The sequence below is a fragment of the Garra rufa genome, chromosome 12 (assembly GCF_049309525.1).
Source record: "Garra rufa chromosome 12, GarRuf1.0, whole genome shotgun sequence".
NCBI lineage: Eukaryota > Metazoa > Chordata > Actinopteri > Cypriniformes > Cyprinidae > Garra > Garra rufa.
This window is the reverse complement of record NC_133372.1, coordinates 30,776,332-30,792,626: the sequence shown is the minus strand read 5'-3', so window position 1 is coordinate 30,792,626 and position 16,295 is coordinate 30,776,332. Positions and strand designations below refer to the sequence as shown.

General features: G+C 35.5%; 1 protein-coding gene across 4 annotated transcripts in view; it reads left to right on the top strand.

Annotated features, from left to right (window-relative positions):
- The first annotated feature begins 226 nt into the window (after positions 1 to 226).
- The window catches only part of opa1 (OPA1 mitochondrial dynamin like GTPase), a 42,257-nt gene continuing 26,188 nt past the window's right edge, over positions 227 to 16,295 (top strand). Inside the window, exons 1-15 of one of the 4 annotated variants that reach the window (XM_073851218.1) lie at positions 227 to 397; positions 1,930 to 2,248; positions 2,515 to 2,611; positions 2,743 to 2,850; positions 3,774 to 3,821; positions 5,660 to 5,748; positions 10,005 to 10,160; positions 14,048 to 14,101; positions 14,179 to 14,283; positions 14,426 to 14,512; positions 14,762 to 14,875; positions 14,973 to 15,053; positions 15,136 to 15,210; positions 15,311 to 15,382; positions 15,483 to 15,582. In XM_073851218.1, the coding sequence (XP_073707319.1) occupies positions 369 to 397; positions 1,930 to 2,248; positions 2,515 to 2,611; positions 2,743 to 2,850; positions 3,774 to 3,821; positions 5,660 to 5,748; positions 10,005 to 10,160; positions 14,048 to 14,101; positions 14,179 to 14,283; positions 14,426 to 14,512; positions 14,762 to 14,875; positions 14,973 to 15,053; positions 15,136 to 15,210; positions 15,311 to 15,382; positions 15,483 to 15,582 (1,534 nt within the window). In that variant the 5' untranslated portion in view covers positions 227 to 368. The remainder of the gene's footprint in view (positions 398 to 1,929; positions 2,249 to 2,514; positions 2,612 to 2,742; positions 2,851 to 3,773; positions 3,822 to 5,659; positions 5,749 to 10,004; positions 10,161 to 14,047; positions 14,102 to 14,178; positions 14,284 to 14,425; positions 14,513 to 14,761; positions 14,876 to 14,972; positions 15,054 to 15,135; positions 15,211 to 15,310; positions 15,383 to 15,482; positions 15,583 to 16,295) is intronic. The other 3 variants (XM_073851219.1, XM_073851220.1, XM_073851221.1) reach the window with 3 other exon arrangements.

The following is a 16,295-nucleotide window of genomic DNA, read 5'->3' as shown; positions in this document are numbered from 1 at the left end:
CGCAAAATGAAAGATTTGTGAGTAAAAAATAAATAAATGAATGAATAATACACAATTCCTGCCAGAAAAAATAAAATAAAAGCTAAACTGCATTTTATAAAAAGAGATTAATAAACCAGTATATTGACGAAATTAAAAGCTCTTTTGACGCTTAGCTTTTTGACTTTTATTTTGACAACGTGACGTCACGTTGTGGACCAGGAACCACTTTCCACTCGAGCAGCGCTTGACACTGGTGATCGCCTGCTTGTATGCCCTTGTTAGCCACGCAGCTAACCTAAGTGCCCCATTTGGAAAGATGATTTGAATTTTATATCGGAAAGAGATCTGATAGACATCTATATTTGTCTTTAGTTGCTAAAAGCAGGATGTTGCGAGCCGGAAGTGTAGTTACCTGGTAAGTAAAGCAGCACGTTTGCAGCTAACGTACTGAATTTAACGCAAATGCAGTACACTGGAAACCAGCAGGTGATTTGATTTATAAAATTAAGTGGCTAATCACATTTCTGATATAACATACCCTAATCTATATTTATAAAGGTTAATTGTGAGGATTAGTCCTTAATGACTAACAGTTACAGTTGGCTAGTATCGTTTCGTAAATGACACTTCAGGCTACACTACTGAATGATACAGACACCACCCAAAACACCGACTCACTTTTGACAACTAAAATCACTTTTAGATAAATTAGATGTTTAACAATAATTCTACATATACATCATATGAATAGTCGTATCAGTATAATATTAATAGCTGTTTGATTTGACATGTTCTTTCCCTATTTTAACACTACCGCCATTGGAAAACTGCTATAGGAACCACAAACTGCTCTGAGTTCTGCTATTTGAGTTCTTGCTTAAAATATATATCTATAATCACTTAAGATGCTTTTTTCAGGCATTTCGTGATATGTTAATACAGCTGTCAAAGCTGGGACTTCATGATAAATGCTGTTGTGTGGTTTTGCATGCAGCGTGCGTCTGACAGAAACCTGCCCACATTATATTGCATTTAATAATAAAAGACATATAAGGATTCTGACATATAAGGATATAAACTACTATTTAAAAGACACTTTCTTTTAAATAGTAGTTTATATCCTTATATGTCAGAAAGATGTTGAGATTTTTCATCAAATGTTTATGTTTTATTTCTTTGTTTTATCTACAGAAAGCCCTAATATTACCTCATACAGCTATAAATTGACACGTTTAATCGTAAACTGTCATACCGTGTGAACCATTACTGTTTTGTTTGTAATTGTCAACCCATTGTAATTTAACTTTGCAAGGTTTAAAATGTGTTACAGTTTTTTAAAATTAGGATTTTATATCATAAACCGTGTTGTTGTTTTGCTTGCAAAATGTGTCTGACAGAAAGCAGGAGACCTAACATTATTTGTACTGTTTTAGATAGATTTTAAACAGTATGTTTTATGTATTTATGTCACAAATAGATGTATAGTTTTAAGTTAATGCGTATTACTAAGTATTATTTACAAAAAAAACAAAAAACATTTTGTTATTTGTCATAACATATATATATATATATATACATATTATAAATTGACACACTGTTGATAGTAAACGGTATTGTGACAATAGTGATAATGATAGTGAGTTTTCTTTTCTGGGTCAAAACACTTTCCAATGAGCTCCAGGCCACTGAGCCATTCCTACTCTTGATCCAATAAATAAGCTTTCCACTGATGTATGGTTTGTTAGGATATTACAGATATTTGAAAATCTGGAATCTGAGGGTGCTAATCTTTACTTGATATCCTAATGATATTTGGCATTAAAAAAAAATCGATAATCTTGTCCCATACAATGTATTTTTCCCTATTGCTACAAATACACCTGTGCTACTTAAGACTGGTTTTGTGGTCCAGGGTCACATATGTTATGTATGACTCTTTCTCCCCAGCATTGCCTGCAAGAATCTGCTTCCCTCCAGAATGGGGGTGAAGTTCAGAATTCCGCTGCAGAAACTGCACCCGCTCTCCCGTGCCATCCATCACCGCTACTCTGCTAACAACAATCCACAGAGACCACCTCACTGCTCAGCTGCCCGCCATTACACGTCTCTCTCCAGGCTCCCCATGCGTCCTCCCAAATCCCGATCAGGAGGTCATGGCTATCAACAACACCGGTCCTTCTGGGTGGCCCGTCTTGCTGCCAGACTGCTGAAACTGAGGTACATCTTGCTGGGCTCAGCAGTTGGAGGTGGATACACAGCAAAAAAGGTATGGTTAAGTAGTTGGTTGTGTTGTGCATATCAAATCACTGACCTCAAGGTCAATTTACTTGAAATTCAGAGTCCACAATAAGATTGAATCTGAATTTGAACACTTTGGTTGTGCTAATTGACTTTCATTACCACATGAGATTTCATTTGATTGACTTCTAGATTGATAGTATCAGACATCACCAAAAAATACTATTGGTGTCAGTCAAAATATTTATTAGTGCATCACTAGTCAATGCAGCCTCTCTGTTTTGTTTGTTCCAGACTTATGATGAATGGAAGGATATGCTTCCTGATATGAGCCAATACACATGGATTGTGCCAGACTTTGTTTGGGAGCTGAGTGAAAATATTGATTTTGGTAAGTTATTCGGAGAGCCATATTTTGATCATACCTGTCCAACAACATGCCTATGAACAGCTGCAAATTATTTAGTGTTGTTGACTTACTAAATATATGCTGTGAATGTTATTTCTATCTCCCTGGTAAAGACAAACTAGCCAGTGCTTTGCCTGAACTAGAAGAGATAGCCAAACTACTACCTGATATGGAAAAGATCGGAGAGAACTTCACCTTCCTGAAGAGCCTCCTCTCCAGTGGTAAGCGATGTCCTTTACACACATCTCATTATGAACACAAAGTAAATATTCGGTTAAATAAAACATAAAGATTTATTAAAAATATATACTACTGTTAAGTTTTTTGGGGTTGTTAAGATTTAGAAAAAAATAAATAAATGTATACTTTTAATCAGCAAGGTTGAATTAAATCGATAAAAAGTGACAGTAAATGCATTTATAATGTTACAAAATATTTTAATTTCAAGTAAAAGCTTTTTTTGCTTATCAAAAATGAAGAATCCTGAAAAAAATGTATAATGAATACACTGCCTTTCAAAAGTTTGGGATCAATAAGATTTGTTATGTGTTTTTTTTTTTTTTAAAGAAGTTTCTTATGCTCATCAAGGCTGCATTTATTTAATTAAAAATCCAGAAATATTAATTCAATTTAAAATAATTTTAAAATAATTGTCTATGTGAATATATTTTAAAATGTGATTTATTTCTGTGATGCAAAGCTGAATTGTAGAAGTCTTTTGTAACAATATAAACGTGTTATTTTTTGTAAATGTGTGTGAATTTTACAATTTTTGAAACTAAAAGATACTAAATCTAACCTTGGGGTTCATGTGGTTTGTCTTTGTGATTTCTAGTCAATTATAATATTCTTTGACAGTCTGTTTTAAAACATCTTTACATTGCTTATAATCACTTTCATATATGCATAATCAGCATCTTCCTAATGATAAAATGATTTACGATTATTCACATAAGTTAGAGTTAAGTGTTTGCATTAACATTTTTCAGCATACAGTGCTGACACTGCTCGTCTGCTAGAATCCCCATTCATTGTGCAGTGGAATGAGCTCTTCACGCTTTTTCTACAGTCTTTATTTTATTTTCATTTCATTTGTTCCTCTTGTTCCTCCCTCCTCCTCTCCCTCCCTTCACGTTCTTCACAGGTTTGGGTAGTGAAGTCAATGGAGCTTCTGGTCTGCGTCTCTTATTAGGTGTGTAAATGCCTCACTTAGCGTGCCCCAATTCCTCCTGCACTGCTGCACTGACATAAAATGGATTTATGTTGAAGGGGTGTGTGTCTCTAAGGATGGACCAGCAAAACCCCTTATCAAAGGAAATAATCTGTAAATTATCTTCATAATGTTTAGGCAAAAATCGCTTTTCTGCTCAAAGCTGCTACTTTATGTAACAGAAACTCTATTTGAAAACATAAAGTGAGCCTGCTATTGTTGCGTTGCTATTTATGCTACATTTCAAAAGATTGGGGTTGGTAAGTGTTTTTATTTCTTATTTTTATAAATAACTTTTTTTAGTTGTAACTTTTTCTTTGAGGGCAAAGCTGTTTCCAGCTGCCATTACAGTCAGTCTCAATGTCATATGATCTTTTATAAATCATTTTAAAGAAGTGGTTTACTTCTTGAATAAAAATGTAGAGATATTGTATTCACCCCCTTGTCATCCAAGATGTTCATGCATGTCTTTCTTTCTTAATTCGTAAAGAAATTTTTTTTTTTTTTGAGGAAAACATTTCAGGATTTCTCTCCATATAATGGACTTCTATGGTGCCCCCAAGTTCAAACTTCAAAAATGCAGTTTAAATGCAGCTTTAAAGAGCTCTAAATGTTCCCGGGTGAGGAAGAAGGGTCTTATCTAGCGAAACAATTTACAGTTTTTCGTCACACCCTAACTGTCATAAACAGGAATACACACAGTTCACGCAGAGCTAGACCACGACAAGTTGTCTTTTTTTTTTTTCTTTTTTTTTTTTTTTTTTTATAGAAAATAACTGATCGTTTCACTAAATATGACCCTTCCTCCTCAGCTTGCTTGGTTTAGAGCCCTTTGAAGCATTTAAACTGCATTTTGGAAGTTCAAACTCGGGGGCACCATAGATATCCATTATATGGAGAGAAATCCGGAAATGTTTTCCTCAAAAAACTATTTCTTTGCAACGTTTTTGTTACTATGTAAATGTGTATACTGTCAATTATGATCAATTAAATGCATCTTAGCTGATTAAATGTATTATTTAAAAAAAAAAAAAACATCTTACAACAACCCCAGCCTTTGTAATGGTTGTGTATATTTAGTTTAGATTACAAAGACAAGTGTTAATTAGTTTGACTTTTTATAATAGCCAAGATCATTAAATTGGATGCTAAAGCGTTTAGTTAACTTGAGTCAGTTACAGATGCGATTCCAGACACTAACAGCATCTGTAAATGTGTGATTTTCTCTGATTTGTATTGTCTTGCCACTTGGTCCCTTGACTTCACCTTCTCCTCTTTTAAGATTTGTGGGCCATTCCCTGTATGTCTTTTTCTATCTTTCCATTGTGATTACTAATTTATCCTTTATATTTGAAGTTCTTACAGCTCAAGAGTTTTGAAAAGTACACTTATGACTGAATATCTAATCAGAATTTTTTTCTTAGCATCTTAGAGAAGGAGCGATTGCTTAGATCTGCTTTTTATTAAATGTTCATATTTTTGTTCATGTTTTCTATGGCAGATTGCACATATGTTCTCATACACTATATTCTCATCACTATACTTTTAAAATAGTATTATAATAGTAATATTATATTGTCTTTTAAAAAACTATTTCTCATTTTGCACCATTTACTTTTCAAACCTTTGAGTCTTTCGGGGATATGGTGATGTAATGTAAAAAGCAAGCAAATAATATGCTTTTGCACACTAATTTTTATTGTTCACTTGACATGCATTTCCTTTTTCTAAATGTGTGATGTCTATGCTAAATTTGTGTTTCAAGAAAGGAAAAAATAACTTCAATTTGTATGCTTTTTTTTCGTTTTCTTATTTTCCAGAAACCACAGGTGACTCAACCCTGAGAGCAACAGATATCCCACCAACATCTGCATCCATGTCTGACAGCAGCGAAAAACAGTTTAAGAAGGTAAATGACTATATGATGATATGTGATGGACCTTTTGATCCTTTGTTTTTCGCCTATTACAATAATTAAAGCAGCTTAAGTTTCTTTACCTGCATTTTTCTGCCTAGCTGTGTTGCTTGGGCTTTTTCAGCATTAACTGAGTTGCTAACTGTGCATTTGTTTTGATAATTTACTGCAAGAAACAGACACCATTGGTCAATGGCTATAAAGTATTTTTGTAATCCTGCTAAATAAGGATGCTATTTTAGTAGCTTGTGGCAACTGGCTAATGCTGAAGTGAAGTTGCTCTTTTATTAAGCTGCCCCCCCACCATAACCACTGAAAATACACTACATGGCCCAAACGTAGGCTTTGTGGACTGTCATACTGGAACAGAAAAGGCCCCAATCTGTTCCAGATGTCTATGCATTGCTGTTTGCTTGTTTCTGTAAACATGCTACTAATCAGTGTACCTGAATTAGCCAAAAACCAGTGGATTATAAGACAGTGTCCACCTATTTTTGTCATTACAGTGTACCAATGCATTTTTTTTATTATTTGCAAGCAGTGCTGTAGTCTGCACTTTGCTCTTGATTAGGGATGCTCATATTGACCGTTTAACCGTTAACCGTCAGTAAGAATTTTAACCGATTATTACTATCAGTTAAACGGTTTAAAAAAAAAATCTATATATTTTTTTACGTTCGCTGCATGGTAAAAGAAAAAAATATGTTTACTCCCGGGCGCGTGTCGACACGTGCAGTGCGGCTGGTTAGACATATTTTGCTGAGTAAGCACCTGCTTTACCTTCTCTTAGTTTGTGTAACTGATGTAGTAGACTATATGCAACACGATGGAAATGATGATATTGGGTTATCAGAGAGTGAAACCGTGAATAAATGTATTCAAATTCTGAATTGATTATATTCTAAACTCTAAAGAGTGCGCGCTTCCTTTACAATCACTGGAAAGCTGTCACTCATACATTACCGTAGTTCATCGCAATCTAACAAAGTTAATAAAAAGTAATAAAATAACCTTTACACTGTACAATTAATCTCTTATTTACATCATGTCTACACTTTCTTTGTTTAATGAGAGAGTTCGCGGAGGTATAGAAGAAATCAGGAGAACTGAAACCGGCACTTTGAGTGGTGAGTGGATCGTTACATAGCCGCCTCTGATTGGCCACTGCGATAATGTATTCAACAGAAATGTCTGTGATTGGCTATTGAACGCTGTGAAAACACGTTTCTCCACATATGACTAGTGGATGAAAAGACCCGAACGGCAAATTGAAAGGATTTTTGTGAAGTGTTTTTGTCACGGATCTAAGAGTTACCAGACAGCGTCCCAGTCTATCCATGTAGCATGTCCACGTGTTTAAAACTAGGTACACTGAGGTAGAGGCTGGCTTGCTATATATTTTTATGTCCGACGAGAAGAATAAGACGGTACCGTTCTTCAAATCGCATAGAAGGATTCAGTGTGTATTAGTTTTGTCATCTTAATTAGTTAGTTATTTAATTTATACTTATATTATTCTTTTTTTTTTCATTCAGATTTTCTCTGTTCTCAGAAGCGCTGCTGATGCGTGATAATTTGAGTATACGTGAATGCAGTTTTTGTTGTTGCTCTGTATGCTGCTGTTTGCACGTTAAAATAAAACATTTGCTTGTATTTTTATATATCATCACAGATACTCGTGCATTCTATTTTTATTTTAAACGAATTTATTATTCTAATTTTATCAGTTAACGGTTAATGATCGGATAACGAGCAGCGGTTGTCGGTCAGGAAAATTAACCGAAATGAGCATCCCTACTCTTGATATTTAACCTCTTTTTGATGTCTTCACATTATTTGGAAGAAATGTCCCTCTCAGTGTGTGCTATAGGGCTATGTCTCTTTTTCTCCATTTACATGCTGAGCTATTGAAAGATGAGCATCAAGGCTGTTAGAGATCTGTTTGTATCCCTTTCTAGCAATAGGTTCAAATATTTTGTCCTGCAACTGTATTAAAACTCTTTGTTGCAGGATATTCATTTCTGTCTTTTTCAGCTACATGTTTGTCTGTCATGATCATTACACTTTCTTTAAAAAAAACTTCAGTTCTCTTCTTGATATTTTAATGTTTGATATCAGTGTTGTCTTTGTTCCCCCCCCATTGTCTTTGTTTTTTTACTCATAATTTCCTCATTATCTGCAGTAAAACTAAACACTTTTTAGTTTAGATTAGAACTAATTGATTTTTTTTCATATTGGCATGCATAAAGAAGATATAGACCATAAAATGTTTTTAACAGAACAGGTTTTAGCAGTAATATTGGCAGTCTAAGCATGTACATTATCGTATCGATGTATTTTAACAGAATTTAAACTTCTATTCACAAAGGATGCATTATTTTCAACAATAATTATACGTTTCTTGAACACCAAATTAGCATATTAAAATGGAATTTTGAATATGTGTTATTAATAGGGATGTAACAATATCAAAGTCTCACGATACAATCATATGACGATATGAAATCCACAATACAGTATTATTGTAATGGGCGTCTTTGAACAAAATTAATCATTCACTTCAAAATGATGTTTATCTGCTTACCTCCAGGGCATCCAAGATGTAGGTGACTTTGTTTCTTCAGCAGAACACAAACAAAGATTTTTAACTCAAACCGTTGCAGTCTGCCAGCCATATAATGGCAGTGGATGGGCACCAGACCTTTAAAAGTAAAAAAAGACACAAAACGATCATTTTTTTGCAAGAAACTGAACAGTATTTATATAAATTTTTCAGTGTTTACTAAATGATTCCGGACGTCGCAGCGCTGTCGTCATCAGCTTAGCTCGCCTCTGGCCCGCCTACATCAGATACATCGATTTGATTGGTTCCCAGAACTGCTTACGTAATGCAGTAACGTGCATCATTGCTTGATGCCAGAGTGTCTTGCAGAGACAATTCAAATTGTGCTCTTGCGAGACCTCTGGATTTCCAGGGTACGCTATACCCACAATCTCTGTGCACTGTGTAAACAATGAGTGTCATATACATGCAACAAATCGCTTCCGCCATTTGCGTATACTACGTCAGAGTGTGTACACGTAACGAGCTGGATGATAAGCTTGTGCTCATGACAGTTGGACGTGGATGTGTATCAAAGGTAAAAAATGATGTAAATACTGTTCAGTTTCTCGCAAAAAACGATCGTTACGTGTCTTAGGATATCAATGTATCGTCACGAGCCGCAGGGTGTAATTTGGATTTGTCTGTGCATGTTTTTGTTTACTTTTAAAGGTCTGGTGCCCATCCACTGCTATTATATGACTGGCAGACTGCACCGGTTTTCGTTAAAAATCTTTGTTTGTGTTCTGCTGAAGAAGCAAAGTCACCTACATCTCAGATACCCTGAGGGTAAGCAGATAAACATCAAATTTTCATTTTTGGGTGAACTATCCCTTTAAGAGCTCCACCCATATTCTTAACTAAGAAAACAGTCAGAAAAAAGTCAGTGAATTGACTTGTACCTGAACCTATTTAAACCCCTAGCTGTCAGCAGTTCATATCGCAATTTTTAAACTCTTATTTTGACAGAAACAACATATAATATTTATTAAGGATCATATAATACACAAACCCGGAGTAATGTCTGCTAAAATAATCAGCCTTTCCATCACAGAAATAAATTACATTTTAAAATGTTGAAATAGAAAAGTTAATCAAATAAATGAAGCTTAAAGCATAAAAGACTTCCTTCAAAAGTTTTGAATGGTAATGTACGTATATAATATAAGACAAAATTATGAAAAGTTTTTGAAAGACATGTCTAGTAATATTCGCTTTCTCCAGCTTCAGGCTTTGCATTGCTCTGCAACTAAATCACTCATTGTATCTCCAATGCTCGCTTTTGTCAGTAGCAGTAGTTTTGTGTGATTTTAGTTTATCTATTAAAAACTGCTAGAATTGCATTTACTGCAATTACAGCAGCTTGCCAATATTGACTGTGAGTGCAGGTCTTGAATGTGATTCAACATTAGTAGAGTAAATAAATGTAATTCCTTCTGATTCCCACAGTTCAAATCTTTCCCGTCTTTTGCTTAGAGACCCTATGGTTGTCTCTTATGCACTTCAACTTTTTAGGTTCATCAGTTAGATTCAAAACTGTTGTGTTAGTGGTGAGGCGGACCTTTTCCCAAAAGCTCTGCTGTGTCCTCTTAGTAGTTGGTAATCAGGTTGATTGACTGCCCGTCTCTGTCACTGTGCCGTCCCTCAGCAGGGGCTGCTCAGCGAGCTCATTCTCATTCAGCAGCAGATCCAGCAGCATGAGGAGGAGATGCGGCGGGCGGCAGCCAATAATGCTCCGCCTCCGCCGCGTGAACCCAGTCCCAGCCCGGCCCCGAACCCCAGCCCCTCGCAGTCCAAACGCAAGGTGAAGGTCCACTCTCCCACCACCCCTCTGATGCTGTGGCTCTCATACCAGTCTTTGACTGCCCCACACCATTCTTTTTTAGCTATTTTGTGGATGTATTGAATTTTTTATACTCAGCGATATGTTTTTCCCAAATTCGTATTAGCTGAATATAATAAATATGGTGGAGGTATTAATGACTGGTGTGAGAGAACTGCAGCTTTAATATATTCTAGTTACAAACCAAATAAGTATCTCCACCCATTCAAGATCTTTGTAATTTTCAGCTCCAGTGTAGGTGCCTTTTCGGAATGATCGTATCCTTAGCAAGAACATAATCCACACTTGTATATTATTTGATCTGAACACTAGTATGGCTACACCAATCACACCAAACTGTGATTTCCCTGTGATCTTATTCCATCTCATAACTTGGGATCCAATGTCTGAGACCACTAGGTAAAGCAATTACTTAATCAGGGATATTATGGCTGGTTGGGGTAAGTTGTCACAAAGGCTGTTTTCTCTTTAAACCTATTATTAAAACTGCCTTTAATCAGAATAACTTTGAATTCTGTCATCCAAACTGAAATTACAGTATCAAATATTTGTAATGGGTAGGTTTTTATAAAGGATTGAACTGTTTCAGGGTGACAATCGTGTTCCAATACATTAGTGGTTCTCCTAAATTATCATTCTGTGTGTGTACAAAACAGAACTTACTCTCGTAACTGTGGTGATTGGCATCATAGCAAAGTTCTGCCATCTTGTGTGCTTGGTATCCAGTAATTTTAACCAAAGTATTACAGCGACCAAAGACTCGTTTTGTTCGGCTATTTTAACTAAACTAATGTCGGCAGAGCCATCAGGTTTTGTTTTGGAAAGACTGCTTGGAATAGCGCACTCATGAAAAGTTGCCATGTCTAATAAGCAAAGCTTATTAGTGTCTTTAGCTCATAAAGCAAACCAGTTGATGGAGTTAATAAAGTAGCCAGGTTCAGGTTGGTATATTTTGGTATGTGGCTTTTTTCCAAGATAACGTGTTTGGGTCATTCCGTGTCAAATCAAAAGGTTTCAAAAAGAAAGTTTATTAAGAATGACAATCTAGAAAGATATTAAAATATCTTGAATATTTTTATAGATACAGGCATGCAAACTTTAGAAAAAGAATATGATACTCAGGTATGTTCTATGCAATTGTGTTGAATTGTGATAAATTCTTTAGATATTCCTCTTGAAAAGAAAAAATTGTCAGCTTTATGCAAAGTGACCCACATTAGGTTTTTGACCACTGAAAATGTGAGCAATATACCAATTTACTCATGGAGCTGCATTACAATCTCTGGGATTGAACAATCGAGGAGTCTTTAAAATGAAGATGACTGAAAAATGACTAAAAGGAAAGTTTGTTAAAAATACAAAAAAAGTGAGTTTTGTTATTTTTGAACAGTCACTAACTATTATACATATAATAAAACAAAAATAGCTAAAGTCAACAAATTTTACTAATAGACCTACCAAACTCAAAAAACACAAAACTTAAAATCGGTGACATTTAATATTTTGGCTTTAATCACCATACATGTTTATTCTACATATTTCCTCAGAAATATGAAATAGTGTTAACAGAAAATATTAATAAAATCAAAAATTTGAGCTGGGAACCTCTGGTTGAGTTGACACAGAATGACTCGTTTGGATTTGACTTTATTATGGGCTTGCTCTTAATTGTTGTTGTTTCTTAGCTTATATTTCTGCAAATTCCAAAAGTTATAACTGTTTATTTCCAAGTTTGAATTTAGATTGTGAGTCACAAATTTAAGGTGGTCTCAGACTTTCGAGCCTCATGGTATGTGGCATGGACATTGATTTTCAACAATCAAACATTTATTATTCGTAGAGTAAAATGCTTCAATGTTTCATTTAAGTAGCTTTCAAAAGACCCCTTCTTTAAACATGCTGTTATTGTGAAAATAAAAGACATCATATTCGCTTTCACCCTATCACAAAATAAGTGACACTTGTATGTTTTCGTAATTTTCACGATAAGCCCAGCAAACTTGATCCACTCTGCCTCGGTCATGCAAGCTCATTCATTTACACAGTTATTGAGTTAATATTCACTGCATGGAGTGGTTTGCCGTCCTATCGCATAGAGTGCAGTGCACTTTGCTCCAGCTGTTGGTCAGCCAAATTAACCTGCTAACACAAGAACTAATTACATCTGCGTAAGCAAAAGACATGTTAATTTAGCAATAACCAAAGGCCATTTCAAATCACACACCCTTGTTTTTTTATGTAGATGTATGTTTGTGTGTTTGATGTTTTCCTTTGTGTTCTTTTCTCTTCCCTCAAATCATTCACTGCTTTTCTGAGATTTGGTACTCGACAATTGCATTGCAGGTGCGGGCCAAGAAATGATTCAACGCTTTTGATTAGGGATGCACCGAAATGAAAATTCTTGGCCGAAACCGAAAACCGAAAAAGAGGAAACCAAGGCCGAAAGCCGAAAACCCGAAACACCGAAAGAATTATGCCAATTATTAGTACAATTGCATTTATGGCTATGACTGTGTACTAATCTTACTAAAATCAAGGCATTGCAATTGCATACATTAATATTAAAGTTTCAAAGAATAAATCAGTTATATTAATTTAAACAATTATTATCAATCAAGTATTATATTACTTGAATAACACATACAAATATTTTACTGCCTTTGTTTAAATTTTTTTAACACATTATCTTGTGGATCCATCAGTTCACATTTATAACTCTAGGCGTTTCTCTTCCAGCAGGAGGCGCTGTCAGAATGCTAGTACACAAAGCAGCGCAGCAAATGACTTTGAAACGTGCAGCGGTCATATTTATTCAGTGGATAGCCTTTTGAAGTTTCATCGCAATTCTTGTCTTTAAGTCCCCACATTTAAGACCACCTCAAATCATAATTAAGACTTTCTTAACCCCTAATAACACTGCAGTCATCAATGAAAATTAAGAGCTTTATTTCAAGAACCGACTTTCAAAAACAAACCTTGCACACGTTTCTTTTTATTTCTTTCCCACCATGTTCGGGGCACAAGAAAAATATTAGGGGACTAAATTAATATCAGCATATGAAGTATAACCGTCTCTCATTGTCTCTGAGAGAATGCATGTCAGATGCTGAAAGCACTGTCAGTTTTACTTTCACTTTAACATATTGCGCAGTTTTCACGTTGCTTGTGTGATATCCATTGGCTCACCTTCATGGTTTAAAACATAAATATTCATAAAAATACAGTATATAGAAAAGACATATCTTTAAAATATTGTGACGTAAGGCCATTGTTTTTCGATCTGTCTCGATCTCTGCTCTTATAACTGCACGCACAACTGCAGACACCCCCTCTTGAAATTTCAGCATTACAAGTTTTGCAAATGGCTATCCATGGGTCTTTTTCAGATATACTGAAATACGTCCACACCGCAGACATGTTGCTTCAGACAAGCACGTGCAGGCTGCGGTTTCTGTTTGCGTCAACACACTGTTTCGGCCGTGTTCTTTCGGTGATAAAAGTCTTTCGGCCGAAAACCGAAATGCACTTTTGGGCCATTTTCGTCCGAAAATTTCCGGTGGCCGAATATTCGGTGCATCCCTACTTTTGATGCATCGAATTATAATCTGAGCATCCTTTACAAGTGTGGTGATTTGTGAAAAGAATAAATGAGTGATTAAATGCTTGAAAATTTCTTCTCTTTGCATTAACTTGCCTTTCCTCTGCTGGGACGCCTGCTGGAATTGAATGCACGAGATGTGGATTGTTTGTGCAATGGCTCTTACAGGGGGATATTAGGAAGATCATCAGCTGTCCTGAAAAGTAATAACATGGTCATAGTCTGCTACATTGTTTTTTTGTGCTTTCAGTCATCTGATAAAGAAAAAGTTGACCAGCTTCAGGAAGAACTTCTCCGAACACAGGTATTAACAGTTATGTGTCACTGATTTAACACCTTGGTTTTCCATACTAAAGCTCCATTTCTCTCATGCTTAAACAGATGAAGTACCAACGGATGCTGGAGCGTCTAGAAAAGGAGAATAAGGAACTGAGGAAAGTCGTGTTGCAAAAAGATGACAAGGGTATTCACCAAAGAAAAGTCAAGGTCAGATTTTAACTTTCTTCAATTATGCATAGAAGTGATACATGCAATAAACCATATAATGGTTGGCTTTTTCATTGCAGTACATAAAGAACAGATCACTGGGTTTCATTGATTCATTTCTCCTGTTTTTGATCCTGTGCAGAAGTCTTTGATTGATATGTATTCTGAGGTCCTGGACATTCTCTCAGATTATGACTCCAATTACAATACTCAAGATCATCTACCAAGAGTCAGTGTTATTCTTCTTTCCATACTATTTACATACATTTGTGAAAGTTAAATGTTGTTTAGGTGGATGCTTTAAATAACACCAAGTGGATTTTCCACCTCTTACTTCACTGTAATATGAATTTTCTTGCATTTTATTGTATAAATCTTTATTGAAATAAACTAAACTAATTATTTTTACTGTTATGTGATTACACAAAACATCTTTTAATAGTTCAGACTTGACTACCTTCTGTCTTCTCTTCACTAGGTGGTGGTAGTTGGGGACCAGAGTGCAGGAAAGACCAGTGTGTTGGAGATGATAGCTCAAGCTAGGATCTTCCCCAGAGGCTCTGGAGAAATGATGACCAGATCTCCTGTCAAGGTGAATTAAACAAACTACACTCGGATAGCACTTAAACGACACATAAATATTAATAATATACTAAATATTATAATAATTGTGATGTGTTTACCTGTAGGTGACACTAAGTGAAGGCCCTCACCATGTAGCAATGTTCAAAGACAGCACTCGTGAGTTTGACCTTGGGAAAGAAGAGGATGTAAGTTTCTTAACACAAATTATGTGGTACAGATTTGTCAGACTCTATATATATCAGGTCACTGATACACATTTTTTTCTAGCTTGCAGCATTGAGACGTGAGATTGAACTCAGGATGAGGAAGAGTGTAAAGGAAGGTCAGACAGTCAGTCCTGAGGTGAGACCCTAATTCCTTCACTGCTTTAAAAACATTTACACTTTAATCAGCCTGAACATTTTTTATATTTTTCATCATACGTGTGTTTTTGTTCTCTTAGACCATCTCTTTAAGTGTAAAGGGCCCAGGAATTCAGAGAATGGTGCTTGTTGACTTGCCGGGGGTCATCAGTGTAAGTTCTTATACAATGTCATACATTTTTACACATAATATAAGCATATACATTTATGCAGAACTTGTTTGATGTCACTGACTCTTTTATTGTTATACAGACTGTGACTGCTGGAATGGCTGTTGACACAAAAGAAACTATTTTTAGCATTAGTAAAGCCTACATGCTGAATCCAAATGCCATCATCCTCTGTATTCAGGGTGAGTTTTCTGCCATCAAATATTTGTCATAAAATACTTGCTTTCTCTTTATCCAACACTGTTACAGGATAAGTTCACTTCCTTAATAAATACTAGGGCTGCACGATAAATCGCATGCTATTGTCATGCGTATGTCATCAGTAAAGCCGGTTCTGTGATTAGTAGTAAATCTCCATCACATGCATTCAGATGGCGCGGTATTTAAAACACTGAGCTTTAGATCACTGAAAAGCTACGCAATTTTGCGTTCAACATCGCGGATGAATCGCATTCGGTGTTGAACGTGAAATTGCGTAGCTTTTCAGTAAATACCTGATAATTTGCTCACCTCAATGTTATCCAAGATGTTCATGTCTTTCTTCAGTTGAAAGAACCCTTTAATTTATTTTATCACCCAAAAATGAAAATTAGCCTATTATTTACTCATCCTCCAGGCATTGTAGGTGTATATGACTTCCTTCTTTCAGACAAATCCAATCGGAGTTATATTAAAAAGTGTTCTGTATCTCCCAAGCATTATTATGGCAGTGGGTGGGTGTTTCTCTTCAAGATTCCAGAACATAACCAATAAATTGCATCCATCCATAATAAAAAGTGTCTCACACTTTTTTTAAGATTAGATAAGATTAGATTAAATTGATTGTTACATTGTAAATACAGAATTTTTCTTACAAAAATGTATGGATTCGCTACAGGAGACCTTTACTCACCCC